At 43.1% G+C, this 26317-nt stretch overlaps 1 protein-coding gene across 1 annotated transcript in view; it reads right to left on the bottom strand.

The window, feature by feature from the left end:
* The window catches only part of Twsg1 (twisted gastrulation BMP signaling modulator 1), a 35791-nt gene extending 9474 nt beyond the window's left edge, over positions 1 to 26317 (bottom strand). Inside the window, exons 1-3 of the mRNA XM_034484152.2 lie at positions 26190 to 26317; positions 23422 to 23578; positions 9540 to 9639 (exon numbers count right to left, since the gene is read on the bottom strand). Of these exons, the coding sequence (XP_034340043.1) occupies positions 9540 to 9639; positions 23422 to 23541 (220 nt within the window). The 5' untranslated portion in view covers positions 23542 to 23578; positions 26190 to 26317. The remainder of the gene's footprint in view (positions 1 to 9539; positions 9640 to 23421; positions 23579 to 26189) is intronic.

Below are 26317 nucleotides of genomic sequence, written 5' to 3'. Positions count from 1 at the left end.
GGCGGCAGGAGGCGGCAGGAGGCGGCAGGAGGCGGCAGGAGGCGGCAGGAGGCGGCAGGAGGCGGCAGGAGGCGGCAGGAGGCGGCAGGAGGCGGCAGGAGGCGGCAGGAGGCGGCAGGAGGCGGCAGGAGGCGGCAGGAGGCGGCAGGAGGCGGCAGGAGGCAGGAGGCAGGAGGCAGGAGGCAGGAGGCAGGAGGCAGGAGGCAGGAGGCGGAGGCGGAGGCAGAGGAGGAGGCAGAGGCAGAGGCAGAGGCAGAGGCAAAGGCAAAGGCAGAGGAGGCAGAGGAGGCAGAGGCAGGTGGATCTCTGTGAATTTCAAGCCAGCCTGGTCTACACAGCAAGTTTCAGGTCATCGTGGTCTACAGAGTGAGACCCTGTCTAATAAAAGACAAGGGGACAAAGGGACAATGTCAGGAGAGGACAAGTGGGAGTGGGGAGGGCAAGAGTGGATGCAGAGGTGGTAACAATGGTAATAGCGCACTGCAACCATCTATGAAAACCTCACGGTGGCGCTCTGCCCTTTGCTCACTTAACATATGGTACAAAGGAGTGCTCAGTGACTTAGTGATCCCAGTGACTGTTGAGGGCAGTGCAGGCTGTATTCCAGGGCCATGCACCTGCCTGCCTTTTTCACCCCTCCTGTCTACATGCCCTTCCCCTAACACTAGTTTTATACTTGTGAAAGCACAGGTTCCCACCTCAGCTTTCCCGGTATATACCATCACACCCAGGTAATATTTTTTCTAAAATCTTCTAGAATCTTCTTTAACTTGAAAGCTATAAATATTTATAGAAGATTATCTATAGGTAAGTCTTTCTTTAAAATCACTCAGCATTCTGTGGAATCTTTCAATTTGAAGAACCCCTTCCCTTACCCCATCACTGGGGCATTTTCTTCTATTATTTTTTGACCTTTAAATTTTATTTATTTATTTTCATTACTTATTTATTTAGAGACAGTTTTTTCTGTATGTGTTTCTGGGTGTTCTGGAACTTGCTTTGTAGACCAGGATGGCCTTGAACTCAGACAGATCTGCCTGACTGCCTCCTGAGTGCTGGGATTAAAGGTGTGCTTCAACCATACCTGGCTGACTCTTCCTCCACCCCTCTATTTTAAATCTTTCTTTTCTTGAGCATCCTGTTATATTTCCCATCTGTTTGTTCTATAGTTCATGACATCCTAATATTTATTTTATCATTTTATATGTATGGGTATTTTACCTGCATTCATATCTGTGATATCTATGCACTGTGTTTATGCAGTGCCAATGGAGGCCTGGAGAGGGCACTGGATCCCTGGGAACTAGAGTTTTAGATGGCTGTGTAGGTGCTAAGAACTGAACCTGGGTCCTCAAAGTGAAGCCAGTGCTCTTAACCACTGAGCCATGTCTCCAGCTCCCAAATCCTGATATTAATTTCAATATTCAATATTGACCCCTTCTATTTAATATTTGTTCTAGTCATATTGAAACAAATGCTTTTTGTAATTGTTTTTTTACAGTACAAATACATTTTCTCAAGAAGACAATCAGTTACAGATTTACCCTGTGTTGCTGGCACTTGCCCTGTTTTCATGTCCAGTCCTTAGACTGGGGACACCTTTCCCTCTCTGAAGAGCCTGCATGATAAAGACTCAAGTTTGACCATAGTCTAGAGTTTCTTTCTCCCTGATGCACCCATTAAGTGGAACCTACAGAGCCTCTAAGGGTTTACATGGGATTATTCCACCATAATCATCTTTAATGGAAATTCTTAGAATTTGTTCCAATTTGTTTACAAAATAGCGATGATCTTTCACTTTAGATAGCTAACGAAAAGCCAATTGTTTCTATTGTTTATTTCTCTTTATTGTTTCAGTGCTTCCAATTATATCCAAACATTTGATTTTACTAGTGTCTTTTGTGCAAGGGTACATGATAGGTAAATGGAGACTATCATGTTGAGCTGGAAGATATATTTACTTAGGAGTTGAACATTTATTTCATCAAACACCCCCCTTCTATCTTTCCTAGATATTTGGACGTAGTTTCTTATATAGCAAGTCCATCTAAGAACATTACAATGGCCTGGAGAGATGGCTCAGTGGTTAAGAGCACCAGCTGCTTTTCCAATGGACCTGGGTTTGACTCCTAGCGCATACATGGCAGCTCATAACCGTCTGTAACCCCTGTCCCAGGTACACAATATCCTCTTCCAACCTCTGTGGGCACCGGACATAGGCGTGGCACATAGACACCAGGGTTTTTGGTTAACACCCTCTTTTTTCACTCTGTCACAGTCAATCCAGTTAATAAACCCAGTTTTAATAACATGCCCACACTCCACAGGGTTACTGTAAAAAAAAAAATAACGGAAATAATTTATTAGAAGGGCTTAGCAATAGAAATTAACTTTACTTTTTTAGTTAGCATACAAAGTATCATAGTCATCATAGCATCTCCTCTCCCCCAACCCACTGTAGGTGTGTAGGTGTGTGCGTGTGTGTGCACGCACGCGCGTGCACTGGCTTTAATGAAAATGGCTTTTGTAGACTCATGTGTTTGAATGTTTGACCCATGGGAAGTGGTACTATTAGGAGGTGTGGCCTTGTTGGATGAAGAGTGTCACTCTGAGGTGGGCTTTGAGGTCTCAGTTGCTTAAGTTCTACATAGTGTCATGTTCACGTCTGCTGCTGGTGGTGGAACAAGATGTAGAACCCTCTACTCCTCCAGCACCATGTTTGCCAGCACACCATGTTTCCTGCCATGATAATAGTGGATTAAACCTCAGCAACTGTAAGCCAGCCCCAACTAAATGGCTTTCTTTATAAAAGTTGCCTTGGTCATGGTGCTCTTCACAGCAACAGAAACTTTCAGACAGGAAGGATTAGGAGCTGTAGCCTTGTTGGAGGAGGTGTCACTGTGGTGGGTTTTGAGGTTTAAAACTCTCACACCATTACCACTTCGTGCTCTGCCTTCTATTTCTGGATAATATGAAGTCTCAAAAACCTGGACAAGTTGCTGCGAAGTCTCCTTTCTGTGGCCTCTTGGAGTCTGCCACATCTTCCAGGCCTCCCACCACGTGGGAGTCTCCCTGCTCTGCACTCTGGGGCCCCACCACATGGGCAACTCTCCATTTACTACGCCTGCAGCATCTCTGTGCCCTCAGGGTCTCTAAGATACTAAATCCCTCCCTTGGGTGAGTTTCTGTTGCTTCCTTCTTGTCCTTAAAGGCTGCACTGCTCTCTGTCTCTCAGCTCTCTCTAGGAGCTTACTGGAACTTTCCCTATGGCATGGAGTTCGTTTCGAGACCCTTCTCCTTTTCTCCTTGGATTCAATTTCCTCCATAGACTCAGAGATTTTATTAAAGTCTTACTGCAAACAAGCTTTGCCCTAGTACACAGCTCAATGGCAAATGCACGCTTGAGTTCCCAATTCTCAAAGGCTATAACAACTTCTGCTACCACACAAACAAATGATTCCAAAGTCTCTTACTACTAAGGCTTTCCAAGTTTCCATTCTTGAAAATCATTTATCTCTGTGATGAAATGGAAACTTAAGGGTTCTTTAGAAAGTTGGTTGGATGGTGTTTTGCTGGAGCAAACACGTGAAGGAATGTTAAGCTGAACCGGACACAGGAGAGAGGATGTTCTGCTAAAGCAAGCACATGAAAGAACACGTAATGAGGATTCTTTGCTAACAACACACATGTATTGGTCCGTCTTACAATGTGTAGTTGAGTTACATTCGTTGGGACTCCATAGAGAGAAAGGCACAAAAAAATTCTGGTGGTCCACTGCAGGTTCTCGCCGCTTTCATGGACTCGGGCTGGTTGGATGCATGTGCTGAGATAAGACATGTGCTGAGGCAAGACACATGGAGGACATGTGATGTTTGGAGGGAATGTAAATAGGACTTCACAGAGTGACAGAGACAGAGCTTGGCTTGCTGGTACAATTAGCTGCGCAACGATTGTGGGTCTCACATCTTCACTGATCTTTGCTTCCTTGAGAGAGGCACAACCAAGAACTTCTCTTGGTGTTCCTCCCAGTCTCTCCTGCAGACATGTACCAAGGCCGAGGCCTGGCTGTCTGTTCCGGTTGTGTCACCGCTGTTGCTAACCCAATTCTACCAAACTGGACTGCTGGTGTATCTGTGAGATGTTTGCAAGTGGGTTGAGCCACTGCTGCTAACCTGTGAACTGAACTGCAGATTTTCAGACAACACAGACAGGAGTTGCTCCAAAGAACCTTTCTAAACAGGTCCGCTTCCCCTGTATCCTTTCTTTCCCATTACCTCTGGTGAGTGGTGGGCTAACAGGGAGGTTAAAGTGTTTAAGAACCATTATTAAAAATAAGGTTTGAGCTGGGCAGTAGTGGCTCACACCTTTAATCCCAGCACTTGGGAGGCAGAGGCAGGCAGATTTCTGAGTTCGAGGCCAGCCTGGTCTACAGAGTGAGTTCCAGGACAGCCAGAGCTGTACAGAGAAACCCTGTCTCGAAGGAAAAAAAAAGAAAAAAAAAAAAAAAAGAAGGTTTGAAAAAACTAAAGTTACACTATGATTTCTCTGCACTCTGCTCTCAAGAAATCTTTTAAGACTATTGTGTAAACAGCCTTTATCTAGGATTTGTAAATTCATTGGGTGTAGTAAAAAAATCTGTAGCAAAATTTGGCTTAAACCTTGCAACAAAAGGTTTATAGTTAAAAACCTATACATGGGTAATTTTAATTTGCTACAACATACTATATATGTGACACAACTTTTGTTTAGGATATATTATAAATGTAACTTGGATTCAACTTTTGTTTAAACATATAGAGTCATATAAAAAGCTCTGATGTTTTATAATGATGCACTATAAAGGGATAAAGTTCCCTCTATGGACTGAATTTATAGTTTAAAGTTTTATTTTGGTTCTAAAGGATTTTCAATTAAATCTTTTTTTTTTTTTTTTTTCCCACGAGATGACGCGGGAGACAGACACAATCGGGATAGACACACAGACTGACTGACAGGCAGCGGGACTCGAACCGGCGCACCAAGAGACGGGGCGCCCTCTGCGGGCGGGAGCCTTAAGGGCCGAGCCACCGGCGGTTCGCTTCAATTAAATCTTTAACTCAAATTTTTAAGACTTAAACTTAACAGGGATAAAGCTGTAAAATCCTGATCTTATAAAAGCTACTAATTTGTAAACTGTTAAAGATAATTAAGACATGTAAGTTAACGGTCAGTTAACTTACTGACCTCATAAAGGATCCATGTTCTTTAATGCTCTCAGAGCTATGCTTATAGCCATGTGTAGTGGTTTAAATATGCTTGGCCAGGGACTGGCAGTCTTAGGAGGTGTGGCCTTGTTGGAGGAAGTGTGTCAGCTCCTAGCAGCAGCAAACATAAGGTCTCTCGAGAAGACAGATGGGGTGCTGAGGACCCCCCTGGACTGTGGAAAGGCTCAGCACTTGGGAATGCTCATGCCTCCCCTGCTGTCAGTGCTCAGCCCTAATGGGTTGACTGCCTGCTGTCCTCTGCCTGGTCAAAGTGAGGTAGTTTCCCTGGAGCCTCCTCCACAGGAAAACCTCTCAGACACTCTGGGACCTGGCAGCCAAAGGCCGCAGTCCTCTGTACTGCAGCTAAAGATTTAATGCTGTCATGTTTGATAGCCAAAGATGGACCACTGGCCCCAACAAGCCATCCAGACCATGGGAGCCTAGGGGAACTGCCCAGGTAGTGGTAAGTCTCTGTCACTTTACTTGATACACAGGTCATTTGTATTATACTACCTGCTAAGTTTAGCCTCAGATCTCTGAGGATGTTGATGGCTAGGCTAAGAGTAGTGCTGTGGGTTAAACAGCAGTAGTCAAACAAACTCCTTTCCTGAGGCTGCAGCTGCCTTGTTAGTTCATTTAAGTCAGGCCTTAGGACTCATTTTTCTAGAACTACTAGGTCTTCTGTTGAGAAAAGCTGACACAATTTACCTTGCTGACAGACCTCACTCTGAAAGAGATAAAGTCACAAAATGAGTTTAAAGTGTTTCAGATTTCATTCCTTCTCTATGCCATTGTTAGACTTTGAGAGTTCAGGGTTTTAGCCTTAATCAATGGAGTTCTGATAAGCTATTAATCTAGCCTTGATAAATTTTCTTTGATTGTCTCCTAAGTATAGAAAAAGAGTGCTTCTGCTGAAAACACCTCTGTCCAGTCTACACATCCAACCCTCTTACTATGACTCAGGGGCATGAGTCTACTGTTTTCTTTACAGTGTGGATTCAGTACAAATTACAAACAGTGCTAATGTTAATATACCTAAAATTTTTTATCTCTTTTTCTAAACTTACAAAATTCTTGTCAGGGAGTCGTGAGACTTGGATTCACCTATTACAGGTCAAATGGACTCCAGATAAGAACTCTTGTCAACCAAGCCTAAGCTCTCCCTTACTGCCTACCCTGTTTACCCGAGGTGGGATCCCCCTTCCCCTGGTTTTGGGACTCTTCTCACCCCTCAACTACCAGGACCATGGGCATATAAGTGTCAATGTACACCCACGATGGAAGTTTTACCCCAATTTTATCTTCTATTGTTAGTTTGTATCTGTCCCAGCAGATTGCCAGTCAACTGCATATATGCTCTAAAACTGTCTTCAATGGCCAGTGCTGGTGTTCCTTGAAACCTACATCCCAGAGGTCTCCAAAGCTGTCAGCATTTCACTAGTCCCAGATGGTTTCACAGAACCTGGGCAGCAAGCAAAACAGATACCACCCAGTCTACACTCCTGTCTCCCTTCTCAGCTTTGTCCTACATTCCAGCCTTCCTGGATCCCCCCAATTTTAGCAGGAAGTAGTTATAGAAGAGATTACATCACTCCTTTAACATCAACAAAAGGCTAGAATGTTATGTCTCAGAAACCTGGGACAAATGGCTAACTGAGGTGCCTATTAACAAATCAAGACAGATGCTGGCCAGCTCTCCCAGCATCCTCAGTACCTGAGACTCTCTGCCCAGCTCTCCTCACCTTACCCTAAACCCCTCAGGGACTGAGCTTCCTCTTTCCTTCCCTGGCTCAGGCCACCTCTCCTGGTTGGTGGCTTTTCTGCTCTCCCTTCCCCTCTTATGGTCCTGTTTAGTCAGCTGGTCATATTCAGCCTGGATTCTTCCCACTGCCTGCTTTCTCCCTTATAGCTACAATAAACATTTCCTATTTATTTATTTTAGGAGTAGTTATATCCTCTTTTTATTTTATCTTTTCATTCAGATAAGATGTAAGCTCTCAGCTATGCCTGCCTGCCTGGCTACTGCCATGCTCCTCTCACCATGATGGTCATGACCTTTAGCTCTCTGGAACTGTAAGCCTCCAAATTAAATGCTTCCTTTTATAAGTTGACTTGATAATAGTGTTTTATCACAGCAATAAAAAAGTGACTAAGACTCTGTGTGTGTGTGTGTGTGTGTGTGTGAGAGAGAGAGAGAGAGAGAGAGAGAGAGAGAGAGAGAGAGAGAGAGAGGGGAGAAGGAGACGGAGTACACATTGGTCTCATCTACTCCCCTCCCCATGTCTCTCCCGGCAGCCCCCTGCTCCAGCACATCCTGTCTTCTCTCACACAGCCTCTTTGCTTCATGGTTCATGCATTCCATTACCGTCTCCATTTCTCACCTCCTTTATGATCTCTTCTCTTCCAGTTCTGTTTCCACCTTCATCATCCACAAACGTTGCATAGACGTACACAACCACACTTTATAACCATGCCTGGTTTTAGTGGCTCTTTCTAAAAGCTAAACTCACTATTCCCTTTTTTTAAAGTTTACTTTTTAATTTTATGTACATTGGTGTTTTACCTGCACGCATGTCTGTGTGAGGGTATCAAATCACTTGGATTACAGATGGTTGTGAGCTTTCATGTGAATGCTGGGAACTGAACCAAGATCTTCTGGAAAAGCAGTCAGTGCTCTTAACTACTGAACCATCTCTCCAGCCCCTCAGTATTTCTTTTAATGGTTGGTCTATTTATTTGGTCTCTAGAGATAAGGTCTTACTACAGCTTAGCTTCTCCTGCTTGGCCTCCCAACAGCTATGACTATGGATATGTGATATCATGCTCAGCTTCAAGTCCGAATATTTCTGTTGCCTATTAGCTTAAAAAGAACAGTACATGGGCCAGTGAGACAGCTCAATGAGTACAGGCACATGCCACTGAGTCTGACACACACAGCTAACACATGTTCAGAGTTCTGGGGATTCGATTTAGACCTACAGATTCAATGGCAAGCCTGTATGGCTGGTGTGATGGCCCAGCAAATAAATGCTCTTGGGCACAGGCCTGAGAACCTCAGCCCGATCCCATCAATCCCACAAGGTGGCAGAAGACAACCAACTTCTGAGGTTGCCCTCTGACCTCCATTCACACACACCCACACACAATAAAGAAATAATAAACAGCAGTCCAAAACACACACACACACACACACACACACACACACACACACACACACACACAAAAGAGCATTCCAACCACACAAAACTTTCTATCTATGGTTTTGTTTCTGACCTAGAAATAAATGGTTTCAAGAAAAAGTAGCCTAATTAATATAACACTAGCTATCTGGTGTTTTTACTTGTATATTAGTAACCTTTAGATAATTAAATTTCAGAAGGTAGGTATGGTTGAGAACCTTTTACCTGCAATCTTTACGGAAAGAACATGTTGGACTGAAGGATGAAAACAAGCAAGGATTCTGAGTGAAAATCAGAAAGAGATAAATTAGTGATGAGGTCAGTGGTTCAGAGGATCTGGATTCCATTCCCAGCACCATGTGGCAGCTCACAACTGTCTTTAACTGCAGGGAGCCAGCAGCCCCTTCTGGCCTCCACAGGCCTTGCAACCAATGTGCACCAACATACACACAAACATCCATACACGTAAAACAAAAATGAATGTTAGAAACATGAAAAAGGAAGAAGAAACTAGTTTTCTCCCTCTCCCCCCATCCCCTTTGGTAGGTATGTAATCTCACTAGGACCTCACACATGGCAGATAGGTGGGCTGCCACCAAGAGTCCCTTCTGTCCCACTTTTTTCTTTTTCTTGTTTTGTTCATTTACTTATTTGTTTTATTTTGAGACAGGCAGGCATTGAACTCATTCTGTGAACACATGCATGCCTTGAATTTGTGATCCTCCTGCCTCAGCCTCCTGTATAGCTGGGATTACAAGACTCTGCCACCCAGCCTGGCATCTGAGAAACTCACTGCAGGGAGTTGGGAAGAAAGCTTGTTAGACAAAGTGTGTACGAAGGCACATACACCTGAGGCAGAAGACAAAGGCTGTGTCCTAACTGGAGTCCTCTCAGAAGATGTGCCCCACCCATGAAAAGTGGGGGACAGTTTCAACCTAAAAGGAAGGGCAGTCACAGGACTGCAAAGGTCTGTAAGGAACCTAATGGAAGGCTGCTGTCTGCAACAAAAGCGTGTGTGCGTGCGTGCCTGCGCAGCCCCTCCTTACATCATTTAAAGTCCAGGATTCCATTCTGTGCTTTACAGAAGGTCAGAAGGCAGCCCTGGCCGTGGACTTACCGACACAGTCGCAGCACTCGTCCCACAGGGCCCCGAGGCACAGCATGCACTCCTTACAGCAGGGGCAATTCCCTTCTCCAGGCCGGCACTGGCAGAGCTCCTGAGAATACAACAGACTTTAAAGCCAAATTCCAAACGACTGTAACCAAAACTCTGAGCAAAAAATAACCCACAGCATTTCACTTATAAAAATCTACTCCTGATGTACTTTTTTTCAACAACATCATTTCCAGATTGTGACAAATAGGTTTTTACTTCCTTTGGATGTATGCAATGAACAAAGATGTAAAGACCTTACTTTAAACAAAGAAAACATTTTGCTTCATAACGCACAACTTTATACCACCTCCATGTGTAATTCTGCACTAGAACTTTCTCAGTTACTGCACTGGCCGGCTAAGTTATGTGAAGGAAAGCCGACTAATAATGAGACCTGTGGTTGGTCAATATAGAAAGTGTCAATAAGAACATTCTCTAGGAGCTGTCAGGGAGGGATCAGTGGTTAAGAGCACCGACTAGGTCAGAGGACCAAGACAGGCTCCCAGCATCCACACACTAGGCAGCTCACATCCATCTGCAACTCCAGCTAAAGGGGATCTGACACACTCTTCTGGCCTCCACAGGTATCACATGCACATGCTCATGTGAGTCAGTCTCTCTCTCTCTCTCTCTTTCTTTCTCTCTCTCTCCTGCCCCCCGTCTCTGTCTCTCTCTCTCTCACACACTCACAAATATACACAGACACACACAGTACACAAACATACATACAGGTAAAACATAACCATAACATATTTTTTTCAAAACAAAACACCAATATCTTTTAAAATTGTTAGTTTGGATTCTAGTGTAATTGTATATATAGTCTCAGCCCTCCAGAGGTTGATTTAAGCGAATTACAATTTCAAGGCCAGCCTGGGCTTCACAGCAAGACTTTGTCTAAAACAAATAAAAATACATCCAATAGCAAGAGCCAGTGATGTTGCTTTGTAAACCTAGCATGAGCAAGGACTTGGGTTCACTCTCACACTCCAAACCCAAAAATACTATGTGAGAGCTAAGGGAACAGACAGCCCAATGGTGGGATGCTTACCTGGGTCATGCAAGGTGTGGCATTTCATCTGTGGCACCACATTCACATACACAATTTTATTTATTAATCTATGATACACGGAAGCAGTGTGCTTTCATAGATTATTTACAAGCATGGTAACAAGTGTTTTTCCTTTCTGAACTGTAACTCCATGATCACTCCCTTTATGGGGTAGAGGTTTTAGGGTACAGAGACCTGGGCTAGGATGGTGGACCAGAAGCAGCCCACATGTGATGCAGTGAATGAGAAGTCAGGATAACAGAGAACAGACAACTTCAAACAAAGACGGAAAGTGCCAGAAATAAAGGGAGAGCATGACAGCTGAGGACCAACTCAGAGGAAAAGAGCCACAGCCCAGCCACGGCCTCCGGATAAGGAAGGGACACAGAAACCTTCAGGAGGCAAGCCAGCCATCCTGATAAAAAAAGACTATGGACTCAACCCAAGGTCAAGCCTGGAATACACTTGGGGGTTTTCATTTGACCAAGACTCCTCTACTCAATGGGTCAGCACTCAAGAGGAGAGCTGGCCAGTCTCTCGCTCTCCACACCTCAGGAACTATAGCTATAGGAATCATCTTGAGAATGTTTAAGACTGAGCTATCCCACGATCAATCAAGTCAGGAAACTAAGGATCAACCTACCCCAAGGATGAACGACAGCTACAGGAAGCTGCTGCAGATGACAAGAGCCAACAGGCACCTGAGGAATACAGGTACCAGGACTGGGCACCAGAGGATACAGTATAGTCAGCAGCCCTACCCTTGGTGGAGACCTAGCATGCACATGGAACTTATAGCATCACTTGGGGGCCAGTGAGATGGCTGAGAAAACAAATGTACTTGCCAACAAGTTGAACACACGAGTTTGATCCTTGGGGTCCACATGGGAAGAGAAAACCAACTCTTGTAAGTTGTCATCTGATTTCATATGGGCATCATGGATGTGTGTGTGTGTGTGTGTGTGAAGGTGCATGTGTGCATGTTGAGTCCTGAGGGTGTCTTCCTCAATTGCTCTCCATGTTATATACTGAGGAGAACCTCTGGCCAGGTCACAGCTCTTGGTCTCTGTTAGTCTGACTAGCCAGCCTGCTCTGGCCTCCACCTCCTGTGAAGTGGGGCTGTGGGCAGGCAACCACATCACTGGGGACACGAACACCAGTCCTCATGCTTACAGGGTAGGGGCTTAACTCACTGATCTGTCTTCCCATACCTCTGATACATGTCTAACAAAATAATGATTTATCTAATACCCTGATATAAAACTACTAAAATCTCTGCAGTCCATCCTTAGTGCCCTAAGTCTCTTCTCAATCTCATCTGCACTGTGTAAATGTCCTTACTGTTCTGCTGTCCTTGCTGTAGTTGACAGGTCTGACTGTGCACGGCTGCCCTGACCCTGCAGGCCTCCTTGGTCTCCTGAGAGACAAAATTACAGATGTGTCCTATGATGTTCTTCAATACTGCCATAAAAAACCTCCTTAGCTTTCCCCTCCACTTTAAAAAAACATAAATGTATTTGAAAACCCTCCTCTTCTTAAACAGAAAAAATGACAGAGGTAAAATATGACATTTTCTTTGAACTTGGTTATTTATATATTTCACCAACTTCACTATGAATAAACTGCTTAGTCAAATGGAACATGTGATCAAACCAAACACAACATTCACAGACGTCTGAAACAGAAAGTTACTCAAAGCTTCCAATTACTTTCTGTGGCCACATTCCCCACAGTTCTGCAGTCAGTTGTTTACACACGGCTGCTCTCTGTTCAGTTCACTGCTTCCTGCTCCCAAAGCGTCCATCAGAGTGGATGATTCTCATTTTTCCAATGAAGGTATAAAATGCACAGAATGTTCATTTGGTAAGTGGCTAGGAGTTGACTCTGGTTTAAGTTAGACAGTACTGCTTCATACAGTTTGGAATGAGAACCATAAAGCATATTTATGTCTAGCATTTCAATACCTGGTTATTGGTCTTTCTTAGAGAAAGATCAAACAATGATGCCCTGTAAGCTGTTGAAGCCCTCACTACTGACAGAAGCTGGGGCCAAGCCACGGTTTGTAAAGGTAAAACAGGACTACCTAAGCACTTCGCAGGGGCTCTAACCCAGTGCTTAAGTCTTCCGTTGCTTCAGCCAGTTACTGGTAACATCATCTGTTGTCCAACAGTGCAGATGACCCCAAGTTCCCAGTGGCACTGGTTCTTCTGACTCAAGGCCTTAGTCTCACATGTCAGAGAAGGAAACTCAATGTTTACTCCCTGTGTGAAGGATCCCATTAGGTGTTTTTAAATATTGATGACCACATTGTTCAGTAACTTTATAACAGAAAAAAAGAAAATGTATACTAAATGGAAAACTAAACATTACACTCTCAGGTTATCCTCATAAACTAGCAGGAGAGTTTAATGAGAATATGGACACTTCTTAAACAGTTTAAATGAAAGGAAACTAAGGTAAAATTTGAGTCTAATTGTTTAATTTTTAAAATTAATTATGTGTCTATCTGTGTGCATGGGCACGTGTGAAATGACGTTCATGTGGAAGTCATAGGAAGTCAGGTCACATCTCGGGTTAACACCTTTCCTGCTGAGCCATTCTGCAGCTCAAGTCCCATCATTTAACATACACCAAGTGAAAGAGGGCAGGTATGGGCGATGGACTCAGTGCATGGTTTTATTTATAAGACATTCTGGCAAGCACAAACTGTAAAGCAGAAATGGAACCAGGCTTGAGAGCACATATCTTTAATCCCAGCACTCAGAAAGGAAGACCCAGGAGGATCAAGAGTTAAAGGCTAGCCTTTGCTACACAGCAAACTAAAGATCAGCCTGAGCCAAATAAATCCTTTCTTAAAAAACAAAATGCGGGCTGGAGAGATGGTTCAGCAGTTAAGAGCACTCACTGACTCACTGACTGCTCTTCCAAAGGTCCTGAGTTCAATTCCCAGCAACCACATGGTGGCTCACAACCATCTGTAATGGGATCTGATGCCTTCTTCTGGTGTGTCTGAAGACAGTTATAGTGTACTCATATAAATAAAATAAATCTTAAAAAAAAAATGCAGGGGCTGGAGAGATGGCTCAGCGGTTAAGAGCACTGACACTCTGTCAGAGGTCCTGAGTTCAATTCCCAGCAACCATAGGGTGGCTCACAACCATCTATAATGGGATCTGATGCCCTCTTCTGGTGTGTCTGAAGTCAGCTACAGTGTATTCGTATAAACAATAATAAATAAATAAATAATATTTAAAAGAAACAAAAACAAAAGCAAAATGCAGAGCCAAACAAAAAAGCAGGAAAAAGGGGTGGGTGGGAGAAAACCAATGTAGAAGATGTTTAAGAGAGAAGACTTTAGTGCAAACCAAAAACTTACTGTGTAACAACAGGTCAGAGTAAATGAAGTGAGAGATTAATATAGAATCTCACTGTGCTAAGGAAACCAGGAAAGTTACTTGTTAGCTGTGATGTCTGAATGAAAATGGTCCCCACAGGCTCACTGGGAGTGGCATCATTTGAAAGACTGTTAAAGTAGGTTTGACCTTGATGGAGGAAGTATATTGGGGGTGGGGGGTGAGGTTTTGAAAGCCCATGCTAGGGCCAAGTGTGGGTCAGCTGTGAGCTCTCAGCTACTGCTCCAGGCCATGCCTGTCTCCCCGCTGCCATGCTCCCTGCCATGATGGTCATGGACTCACTCTCTGAGACTGTAAGCCAGCCCCAGTGAAATGCTTTCTTTTATGAGTTATCATGGTCACAGTGTCTCCTCACAGCAGTACCACACTGACTAAGACACTATGCCCAATACCTGAGAAAAGTAACATAAGGAAAACGGTTTTGTTTTGACTCTCAGTCCATCATAGTACAGGCAGTTCTGAGGCAGCAAGTGCATGCGGCTATTACCACCTTACCTTCCTACATCCCAGTAGGAAAGGAGCAGAGAGGAGGGAATGGCACCCTGGCTTTCTTCTTTTCCTCCTTTCATCTGTCTGGGCCCCAGTCTATTGAGTGATGTGCTACCATCCTCCATGGCGGGTCAGCTAATCCGCTCTGGAAATGCCTCAAAGACATGCCCACAGTATGTCTCCTAGTAGGTGATTCTAACTAAACCCAGCCAAGATGACAATGATGGTAACCGTCACAGACAACCATCACACTACCTAAGCTGAGTATCTGAGGTACTCTGTCACATTGTTGGAAAGCTAACAGCCCATGGCAGACATGGTTGATTCAAATTGTTATTTATTTTAAGTGTTAAAGTTTATTATTTTAAATGTCATGTTATGTTATTTATTTATTTATTTAGAGTGAGTGTGTGTGTGTGTGTGTGTGTGCATGCATGTGTGTGTGAGCTGCACCACACCATGTATGTGGAGGTCAGAGGACAACTTGTAGGTGTTGGTTCCCCCCTTCTCTCCTTCCCCCCTTCCCCCTGTGGGTCTCAGGTACTGAACTCAGGTTATCAGGCTAGGCAGCAGGTGTTTTTACCTCATTAACTACATTACCAATTCTAAAACTTTTTATAAAAGCAGTAAAGCAGTAAAATCCAGTCAAAAGCAGCGTCCTACATTACAGCTTCCCACTTCAAACAGGGTGGCTGCACCACCCATGTGAGCAGGGTATGCACCAAGACAACCATTGGCTTGTTGATGTTTAAAGCAAGATTTCATCTCAGTCAAAGCACACAATAAATATTTATACAGGGACCACCCTTATGCATAGCAGCTTGTAGGAGCGGCTGGAATGACTGGACTTCCTTGACCACTTGCAACCATCCTGGTAAAATATTTACATGACCAACAGACCGTGGTCTTCATGACCTTTCAGGGAAACGTTGTTATATTTAGTTATTTCATGAATGCTCTGACTAAACATAAGCAAATGCTCTCACATCCTCACAGTACATCATTTCAGCACTACAGATGTTCAAACCAAACTAACAAAGGAAAACCTAAGGTCCCTAAGGAACATCCTGTTATAAACTATGGCTATAGCATTTCTCTCTCTCTTTTTTTTTTTTTTTTTGACTGCTGGGAATTGAACCCAGAGCCTTTCACATTAGATAAGTTCTCTGTTACATTACCAGACCATATCTCTGTGTTGTTGCTGTTGTTGTTATCATCATTATTATAATATGTGGATGGGTATTTTGCCTGCAAGTATGCTTGTGTACCATGTATACTCATTGAGGCAAGAAGAGAGCATCAGGTCCCTAGAGTTGGTATTACAGATGCAATCTGTCATGTGGGTGCTAGAAATCAAACCCAACTCCTCTGAAAGAACAGCAAGTGCTTCTAGTTGCTGAGCCATCTCTCCAGCCCCAAAGCTCTTTCTTAAAGTACTTATCCTCCTACCTCTCTTACATTAATCATTTCTATGCATGTTACTCAGTGAGTTACAGAGAGAAGCTATGATCACCACCTACAATGGCAACATGCCTTGTGCTCTGCAGACCACAGCAAGTGGTTCCATAATGACAGCTCAGTGGGCTGCACAGAAGAGCAAAGCTGTGGCAATGCTTTACCTTTGCATGGTGATCAGCTACTTACATACTATCTTAATGGACTGAAGGGAGAGCTTAGCAGTTAAGAGCACTGGAAACCAAGCTCTTCCAGAGGACCTGGGTTTCATTCTTAGACCTACATGGTTGCTCACAACTATCTGTAACTCCAACCCCAGGGTATTCAACTCCCTTCTCAGGCCTCTGTGGGCACCAGAAATGCATGTGGAACACAGACATACATGTAGGCAAGGCACCTATACACATAAAAGTAATTTCTTAAAAAACTGAATGGTTGGTATACTAAAAGCTATAAATACAGTTAAAAGAAATGCAAGAAAATCTAAATAAAAGATAAGTTATATAATTTCATGAATTAAAAATCAATATTGCTAAATGTCATCATTTCACAAATTGATCTACAAATTTAATATACTCCTCGTAAAAACAAGCATGGACAGCCCCAAAGCCACGGTCTCTGAAAGAAATAATTCATAAACTAAACTTCACTGAAATATGAAACTTCTGCTCTACAGAAGACATTCCAAGAACAAGATGGCAAAACAGACTAAGAGAAAATACATGTAAAAGCCTACCCGATAAGGACTGCTACCCAAGACATAAGAAGAACTCAAACTCAATAATAAACAACTGGATTAAAAGCCGAGCATGGTGGCACATGTCTTACATCCCAGCACTCAGGAGGCTGAGGCAGGTGGATGGCTGAGTTCCAGGGCAGGCTGGTTAACACAGCAAGCTCCAATATAGCTAGACTACACAGAGAAACCTTGTTTCAAAAAAACCCAAAACCTAACCAACAAATAAAACAACTGGACTGAATAAGGAACAAAAGTCCTTAAGACAATTTCTAAAAAAGGTGTACACATATAGTTAAAAAATATGAAGACATTCCACATTATGGTGTGTGTGTGTTTATGCTGGAGAACCCAGGGTTTCATATCATGTTGGACATGTGTGGTTTTGTTGAGCTGTACGCCCAGCCCAGGGAGTTGCAAATGACAACAATCATGAAATCTACCTCAGATCTACTCAAACAGTGAACACCTAAGACAGACGCTGGGGAGCAGCGAGAACTCTCAATTAACACTGCTAGGAAGATGTAGCCACACCATTAATCAACAAGAAAGAAGTAAGAATGGTAGCCATGATGGTTAGTCTTGGTTGTCAACTTGACTACATCTGGAATTAACTAAAACCCAAGAGGCTGGGTACACCTTTGAGGGATTTTCCTTAATGAAATCATTTTGAATAGGAAGATCCACTTTTAATCCAGACCTTTTGAGGAGGGAAGACCCACCTTTAGTCTGGGTCACACCTGCTGGCAGCCTAGATGGAGGACATGGAGGAAGGAGGCTTGCTCTCTGCCTGTTTTCTCTCACTCTCAGTGCTAAGTCATTCCTTCACTGGCACTAGAGCCGATTTCTTCAAGATTCTGAGGTACACTAAAGACCAGCAGAGACATCAGCCCCATGGACTGAACAACTACCAGATTCTTGTACCTTCCATTGGTAGACATCAATTACTGGACTAGCTAGACCAAATCCTGTCCTCCATTCTAATAAATCCCCTTTCTACAGATAGCTAGATACATAAACTGACAGACAGGTAGATAGACAGATAGACTGATTCATTCTATCAGTTCTTTTTCCCCAAACAACTCTGACTAATACAGTAGCTATGAAAAACCACAGCAGAAACACTTTGCTGAGTGAAAGAAGACACATTTATTATTATGATTCCAGCTCTACAGCACTCTGGCAATAGTCAAAAGATAGATAATCAAAAGAAGAAGTGGTTGTTAAAAGGTTGGAGAAAGGCAGGGAGGCACGACTCTATACAGGAGAGATTTAAGGCAAACTTCCTCAAACGAGTATCATCATAAATGCACAGTATGCATGCATCTGTTAAAACCCACAGAAAAACTATACGAACAAACTTAAAAATGGGTTTTAATCAAGAATACAGGGTATTAATACTGGTTCATCTGTAGTAAAGAGTGTGCCACAGTAAAGGAGGATACTAATGGGCACATGTCTGTAATCCTAGGTATTCAATAGGTTGAGGCAGGAGGATTCCAAGTTCAAGACCAGCATACGTAAAACAGCAAGACTATCTCAACAACAATAACAACAACAACAACAAAATATTGAAAAAGAATAAACCTACACAAAGAAGTAGAGAGGAACTCTGTACTCATTTTTTCTAAAGACCAAAGACATTTCTAAAAAAATGAAGCCTATTATGTTAAATCAATTCCTAGCAAGTTTTATTACAGAAATTAACAAGATGACCCCAAAATTCATATGCAAATGCAAGGGATCAAGAATCAAGAACAGTCTTTTTTCTTTTTCGAGACAGGGTTTCTCTGTGTAGCCCTGGCTGTTCTGGAACTCACTCTGTAGACCAGGCTAGCCTCGAACTCAGAAATCTGCCTGCCTCTGCCTCCCAAGTGCTGGGATTAAAGGCATGCGCCACCACTACCCAGCCTAAGAACAGTCTTAAAAAGAACAAAATTAGGCTATACTACAAAGCTATAGCAATCAAGGTAATGTACATGCTCAAAATTGATTGCCCTTCAAAGGATTCACAAGGTATCTAGACTCAACTGTTTACATTTCAAGATGTCAGGGCAAGGATGCTGTGGTGGGTAGAACAAAAATGGCCCCACAGGCTCATTCATTTGCATGCTTGGTTCCCAGTTGGTGGAGTATCTAGGATTACTAGCTGCTATTATTGGAGGAGGTGTGACACTGGAGTTGGACATTTTAAAACCCAGTTGTACTCTCTTTCTGCCTGCTGCCTGTGGATCAGGATGTAAAGCTCTCAGCACAATGCCTGCATGCGTGCTGCCATGTTCCCATGTTCCCATGATGGCCATGGACTCACCCTCTGTAATATCAGCAATCCCCAAATAAATGCTTCCTAAAAGTTGCCTTTTTCATGGTGTCTCTTCACAGCAACAGAACACTAAGACAAATGCTATGCTAAAAGTTCCAAAAATAAATAACTAAATAGTTACTCACAGGGAATAAGAATTAAACTGGCATCAACTTCTATGGTGGTGGATTCTAGTAGACAATAATGACCCGGCTTTAAACCTATACTCTATACCAGACAATCTATCATCCAGGCATACAGTCAGAAAAAGTCCATTTTCAGGAATACAGGGCCCAAAAGGTTATTTTCCAGTTAACTGGAGAACCCAGAGGCATATTACAACAAAATAAAGGAATACATTTCTTACATGACAAAACATGGGATCTAAGAAATAGTACCCAGCTCAGAAATGCTTTAGTTTTTCAGTTCTGAGAGCTGAGTCTGGAATCTTGGTTTCTTAAAAAAAACAAAACAAAACAAAACAAAACAAAACACCCCACAGAAATATAATGAGAATGTGATTTCACATTAATCAGGTATGGGGCTGCTTGGATTGCCTGCTGCAGCAGCTGACCATGATTTGCCTCCTGTTCTAGCAGAAGCATGGTCCCAACTCTGACATCACTAGAGCCCTAAGAGGTGGGGTGTGTGTTGGTCATTTAGGGAGGTTAGTTGTGGTTTGTTAGTAGCTGTGGTCAAAAAAGAAACAAAAAGGAAAGAAATTAAGATTTAGGAATCTTTTCCCCCTATGTTTTTGTTTTTCTCTTATCTAGTGTTCCAGAGTGAAACTTGGGGTGTGTGGGGGGGTGGGAGGTTAGGGGGGTGGCTAGGAAAATGAAGAACCCACGAAGTAGCGAAGGCCGGCTACAAGTGGTGCCCAACATGGGGGCCCGATAAAGAAAAAACAGGAATTTGATTTCAAGTGCCATAGAAAAAACTTCAGGGAACAGAGGGATGGATTCTCTAGAATTCCCAAAAATGTTACTACAACTTCCTTTAGTGACTTTTAGTTATATCAACTGAGTAAAAAGATATTGTTACTATTTTATTTCTTTCTCATTCATTCATTCATTCATTCAGTCAGTCAGTCAATCAGTCAGTCAGTCATAGTTTTCCAAGTTTCTATCCATAGTTTCTGTGTAGCTTTGGCTGTTCTGGAACTCACTCTGTTTGACCAGGTTGGCTCAAACTCAGTGATTGGCTGGTCTCCGGCTCCCAAGTGCTGGGATTAAAAGAATGTACCACCACTGCCTGATTCTCATTTTTATTTTTATTTTTTATTTATTTATTTATTTTTGGGGGGAGGGGGTTCGAGACAGGGTTTCTCTGTGTAGCCCTGGCTGTCCTAGAACTCACTCTGTAGACCAGGCTGTCCTCGAACTTAGAAATCCGCCTGCCTCTGCCTCCCAAGTGCTGGGATTAAAGGCGTGCGCCACCACTGCCCAGTCTCATTTTTATTTTTTAAACTAGGGTTTTTTATAGTTAAGGCTGGCCTCCAACTTGCTATAGAATAATGTGGTCCTACCACTGATAGTTACATTTAATGTCACTGAAAGCGGAGAAAAATGTTTTTCTTGTTATATGAACTCTGCAGTCAGTATTATATTGTACTTTATTATGCTGGGCAGTGGTGGCGCACGCCTTTAATCCCAGCACTTGGGAGGCAGAGGCAGGCGGATTTCTGAGTTCGAGGCTGGCCTGGTCTACAGAATGAGTTCCAGGACAGCCTGAGCGCCTGAGCTACACAGAGAAACTCTATCTTGAAAAACAAAAACAAAAAACAAAACAAACAACAACAACAACAAAACCCCATACTCCACCAAATCAGAAAATCTAAAAAAAAAAAAAAAAAAAAAAAAAAAAAAAAAAAAAAAAAAAAAAAAAAAAAGAGTAATTTTCTTGATAGGTACCACTTATCTAAGGAAAATCAAGGTCAGATAAACAATTTAAACAGACCTATAACCCCTAGTGAAATAGAGGCAGTCATCAAAAGTCTCTCAATAATACCACCATCACCACCAGCTCAGAGCATGATGATTTTAGAACAGAATTCTACCAGACTTTCAAAGGAGAGCTAATGCCAATATTCCTCAAAATATTCTACAAAATACAAACAGAAAAATATGGGCAAAAACCCCTAGATGTCCCTCAGTAGATGAATGGGTAAAGAAAATGTGATACATTTGTACAATGGAGTACTTTTTTTTTTAATTGGATATTTTATTTACATTTCAGATGCCATCCCCTTTCCCCATTCCCCCCCACCCCCCAGAAAACCCCTATCCCATGCCCCCTTTTTCTTTTTGCTTTTCTACACTTGTTAAAAATGTTAATCAAAGGCTTTATAAGTTTGGTAATGCTCAATCAGAAGTGTAACCTAATACCCAGCCTAAATATATCCACTATCTTTGGTGAAGACACGTGAACAACTGCCTCCATATCCCCCCTCTCTTTCTCTCTCTTTCTCTCTCTCATCACCTAGCTTCTCCTCTCCTTCTTCTTCTCCTCTCCTTACTAATGGAGTACTTTTTAGCCAAGAACTTTTTTTTTTAACTTTTTAGTTAAAAAAAAAAAAAAGAAATTCACAGGTAAATGGATGGAACTAAAAAATATCACCCTGAGTGAAGTGACCTAGACATAGAAAAACAAGTATGATCAGTGTCTTGCTCAGCCATCAAGTGAGACGCTTCACTGCAGCAGATGAGAACAAATGCAGAGACCCACAGCCAGACATCAAGCAGAGTGAGACCTTAGAACACTAAGCCCTAACTTAGTGTTGCCATCAAACTCCTCCCTCAGGGCTCAGGGAACCCAATGGAAGGTGAGGTAGAAAGAGTCTAAGAGCCAGAGGGCATAGAGGACACTAAGAAAACAAGGCCCTCTAAATCAACACACACACACACACACACACACACACACACACACACAGAAAGGCAAGGCATACTAAAGTTAAAATTAATCAATAACAAATTTCTCTAGTTAAATGTTTGATTTGGAAGGCAAGTAGGGTTCTGCAGAGTATGTGATTAATTAACTAGAATTCAAATTACTAATGAAAAGGAGGAAAATGTCAGGAATAGGCACAAAAAAATCCCTGATCTATAAAAATTACTATGACTGTAGTCTCAAGTGACAATTACAGCCAAAGTCAGTGGACTCACACTCTACATGGGAAGCTAACGCAGGCTGAGTGTCTCTTTCTAAATGTGTAATCCAAAAGGCTCAAAACCCTAAGCCTTCCTCAGTATGAACATGACATCACAAGTGGAAAATTCCACATCTGACAGAAGATGAGAAATTGCAGTCAAAACAGCTAAAAATACTACATACGGTCATTCTCAGGCAAAGCGAAGCAAAGCACACATGAGACAAATAAGTTTTTTCTTTAGATTTTATATATATATATATATATATCTGTGTGTGCATGAAATGTATATTTGCATATGCTTATTTGCATATATATTTATGCAATTCTAAAAATTTTAATTCTAAAAATCTCAAAACGTGAAACACTTTTGGCCAAAAACATTTCACACACATTCAGCCTGTACGCATAGTTAATAAATTTCGTGGGCCATGGCCAACACCTAGAATGGCGGTCAGAAAAGACATGACCCCCCCTCAAAGGGAAGAAAGACTGCTGGAAGGATGGAGAGAGAGAAGCTATGTAATCTGTCACTGTCACAACAGCATGAAGAACAGTAAGCAGGATGCTGAGTGAAAGAGTCATGGGCTTAGCAGTCAGAAACAGGTCAGAACAGGTCAAACCCACAACTGTTTCCCAGCTACAGGAATGTCACCAAATGACTGTCACTTTTTATCTCAGCAAAATGACAGGTAATTATGTTGGTTGCCTTGCTTACATTGGAAAGGATACTTTTTCACGTATTTGGAAGGAGAGTCTATAATCCTGGCCAACAATTTGCCTGCAACCTGAGTGAGCCTGAACCAGAACCACCAAGCCACCAGTCCTAGACTCCAGTCCCTCAGAAGCTTCATGAGCTAATGTATTTTTGCCTGTAGTTGCTAGGTTTTGATATAATCTGTTACACAGCAACCGGAAAATAATACGTTATATGTAATAATCTGTCTATTAACTGACAGGCTAAAAGTCTTCTAAATATAGTTATTAAGACTCTCCATCTAAGCTAGATTATAGACACCAGCATGCTCATCCCCACCACAGCATGCTTATACAGCAGAATAGCATACTTCAGATTGAACTTCTTGAACCAATTTTGGTCAGATATAAGATAGCCAGAGATGAAAACCTCTCTATGGTTCAGTACCTCAGACCCTGGCCCAATGCTCAGACTGCATACACTCGCTTTGGTTTATCTCTGCAGTATCTACCTGTGTACAGTATGTTTCAGTATTAAAAGTACCTTTAATCCTACCTGAATGAGGCATTTGCTCACATCGCTGGCACAGAGTGCTTTGTTACAGCTCTGTGACACAGGGAGACACATCAGGAACATCAGGGAGGCTAGAGTTAGCACAACATAGTGTGACTTCATGATTCTTCAAAGAAGTCACTTAGTAGCTTCCAAGAAGCTAGAAACAAAAACAAGCAAAAAACAAAAACTTTAATTCAAAGGCAAGAAATGGTAGGTTACAAACTAAGATGAAAACAAACAAAACAAAGAATATAAGCCAAGAGTTACTTGCTTGTGTCCAAACCCCCTGAGGAATCATTTGAGGAACATTTTCAAAGATCATTTAAACATTCAAACATTCAGGATTGGGTGGCTTTCTTTAAAGAATGAACCTAGAATACTACTTAGACCTGGGGATGATTAAAGTCCTAGTTAACATTGCTGAAGTCCCAGCAATCTGAAAGGATCCAACTGTACTGACACTATTCAAATTTCAACTTCATATTTTATTTAAAATCAACTTTAGTATTTAACCTTAAACCCATGTAAGAACTAATAATACTGCCAGGTGTGGTGGTGCAGGCCTTTAAAATTCCAGCACTCAGGAGGCAGAAATTTGGAGGCATGTTCAAGGCCAGCCCCAGCTACCTACCTAGTGAGATCCTGGCTCAAAAAAATTATATATGTGTATATATATATATATATATATATATATATCATATATATATGAAATTGTATGGGCTGGAAAGATGACTCAGCAGTTAAGAGCACTGACTGTTCTTCCAAAGGTTCTGAGTTCAATTCCCAGCAACCACATGGTGGCTCACAACCCTTTGTAATGGCATCTTATATCCTCTTCTGGTGTGTCTGAAGACAGCTACAGTGTACTCACATACATTAAGTAAGTAAATAAATAAATATTTTAAAAAATTGTATACACACACACACACACACACACACACACACACGTGTGCGCGGGCTGGAGAGATGGCTTAGTGGTTAGGTGTATGTACTGCAGTTGCAGAAGACTTGAGTTTAGTCCCCAGTACCCATCTGGGGCAGCTCACAATCACCTGTAACTTTAGCTCCAGGGGGAAAGGGGCTGAATCTTATGACTTCCTGGAGCACCTGAACACACACTCACATACACATAATTAAAAACAATAAAACTACATATTTAAAGATATTAATACTGAGCCGGGCAGTGGTGGTGCAGGCGGTTTTCTGAGTTTGAGGCCAGCCTGATCTACAGAGTGAGTTCCAGGACAGCCAGGGCTATACAGAGAAACCCTGTCTCGAACCCCCCCCCCCCAAAAAAAAGATACTAATACTGTATTATGTTAAAGCATCTTTTAAATTCTCTGTGTATGTATGCACATGTGAAGCTGGAAATGACACTCTGGGCCTCGTGTGTGTGAGACCAGATCTCTGCCATGAACTGTACCTTCAGCTCCAATTTCTAAAATCTGAGTATCAAAACAAAACTGTAAACGGAAATTGTTCTGATGATTATCTCATTTTGTTAGAAAAGTACTTCAGAGAGAGAGGCGCGGGATCCACAATCATTCAGACAAATGCACCAATAACAAAGGGCAGCAAATTATGAATTGCATTAAAAATTGTAGGTAAGTGTGAAGATATTCTTTCTGTTAGCCTGGCAGGTTCTTCTGTTATTAAGAAGGTATTATAGTACAAAAAGAAACCAGAGGGACACCAGCACAAATAGTTTGGGGCTGGTAAGCTAGCTAGGTGGCTAAAAACATTTGCCTGACAAACCTGAAAGTCTAAGTTCTAGTCCTCAAAACTCAACAGGAAGAGAACTGCCTCCCCCCAAAGTTGTCCTTTGACGCACACACCACGGCACAGGTGCACTGGTACATAGGCATGCTCTCGCGCGCATAAACACACACGCGTGCACACACACCAAAAATTTAAAGATACAATTTCTTAAGGCCAAAACACAAATTCCCAATAAAATCAATTAAATAATAGCTGGGCCTGATGAGACACGCCTGTGATCCCAGCACTTGGCAAGCAAGGCAGGAGGATAATGAATTGCAGGCCAGCTTTACTTTCAAGTTAGATAAATTAACGATAAAAATAAAGGGCTAGAGAAATGGTTCGATGCTTTAAGAGCACTTGCTACTCTTTGTAGAGGACCCTAGTTCAGATCCCAGCACCCACACTGGCAGGGCACAAGGGTTTCCAAGTCCAGCTCCGGAGGATCCAATGCCCTCTTCTGGCCCCTAGCAGCACCAGGACGAAAGTGTGCACACATATACAGACGCATACATTTAAAAAAAATCAAAATAAATCTTCTCAAAACAATAATAGATAATTCTGATGTAGGGCGGGTTAGAAAGTGGACCCTGCTGGATACAAAACTATGAGAAGGCGCTACACCACGGGCTTTGCATGGGGTATGACTCCGTTCCGAAACAGAAAGTCTAGCGCTCCTGACCGCCGGCGGGAGACCGTTAGTAATCCCATTTTCTCCCCGCGGACACAACCGGCTCCCCGGCATCCTGCCCACTGCCGGTGCGGCCCCTCCGCCGCCGACCGCGGGGACACCCCTGGCTGCCCCGAGCGACTTCCCGCCGTCCTCCCGGGAGCCAGGTGACCGCGGGGTGGAGCGCGACGCCCTACACCGGCGCCCAGACCCGGGGTTCCGAAGGCGGCAGCACCGCGGCCCTTTGTCCCCCGCCGCTCGGGCCTCCTGGCGCTCGCACCCCCGCCGAGCACCATGGCCTGGCCTCCGAGCCGCCGCCCGCCCACCCGCGCTCGCTCACCGTGGCCGCGGCCTCTTCCCGGCGGCCAAGCCTCCAAGCAGCCCCCGCGAACCCCGGCACCGCCGACAGACAGGCCCGCGCCGTTCCCCGCCGCTCCCCGCCCGCGCTGGGCCGCAGGCCACGCCCCC

This window comes from Arvicanthis niloticus, chromosome 21 (assembly GCF_011762505.2).
Source record: "Arvicanthis niloticus isolate mArvNil1 chromosome 21, mArvNil1.pat.X, whole genome shotgun sequence".
Taxonomy (NCBI): domain Eukaryota; kingdom Metazoa; phylum Chordata; class Mammalia; order Rodentia; family Muridae; genus Arvicanthis; species Arvicanthis niloticus.
The sequence above is the reverse complement of the archived record's forward strand: the minus strand, read 5'-3'. Positions and strand labels throughout refer to the sequence as shown.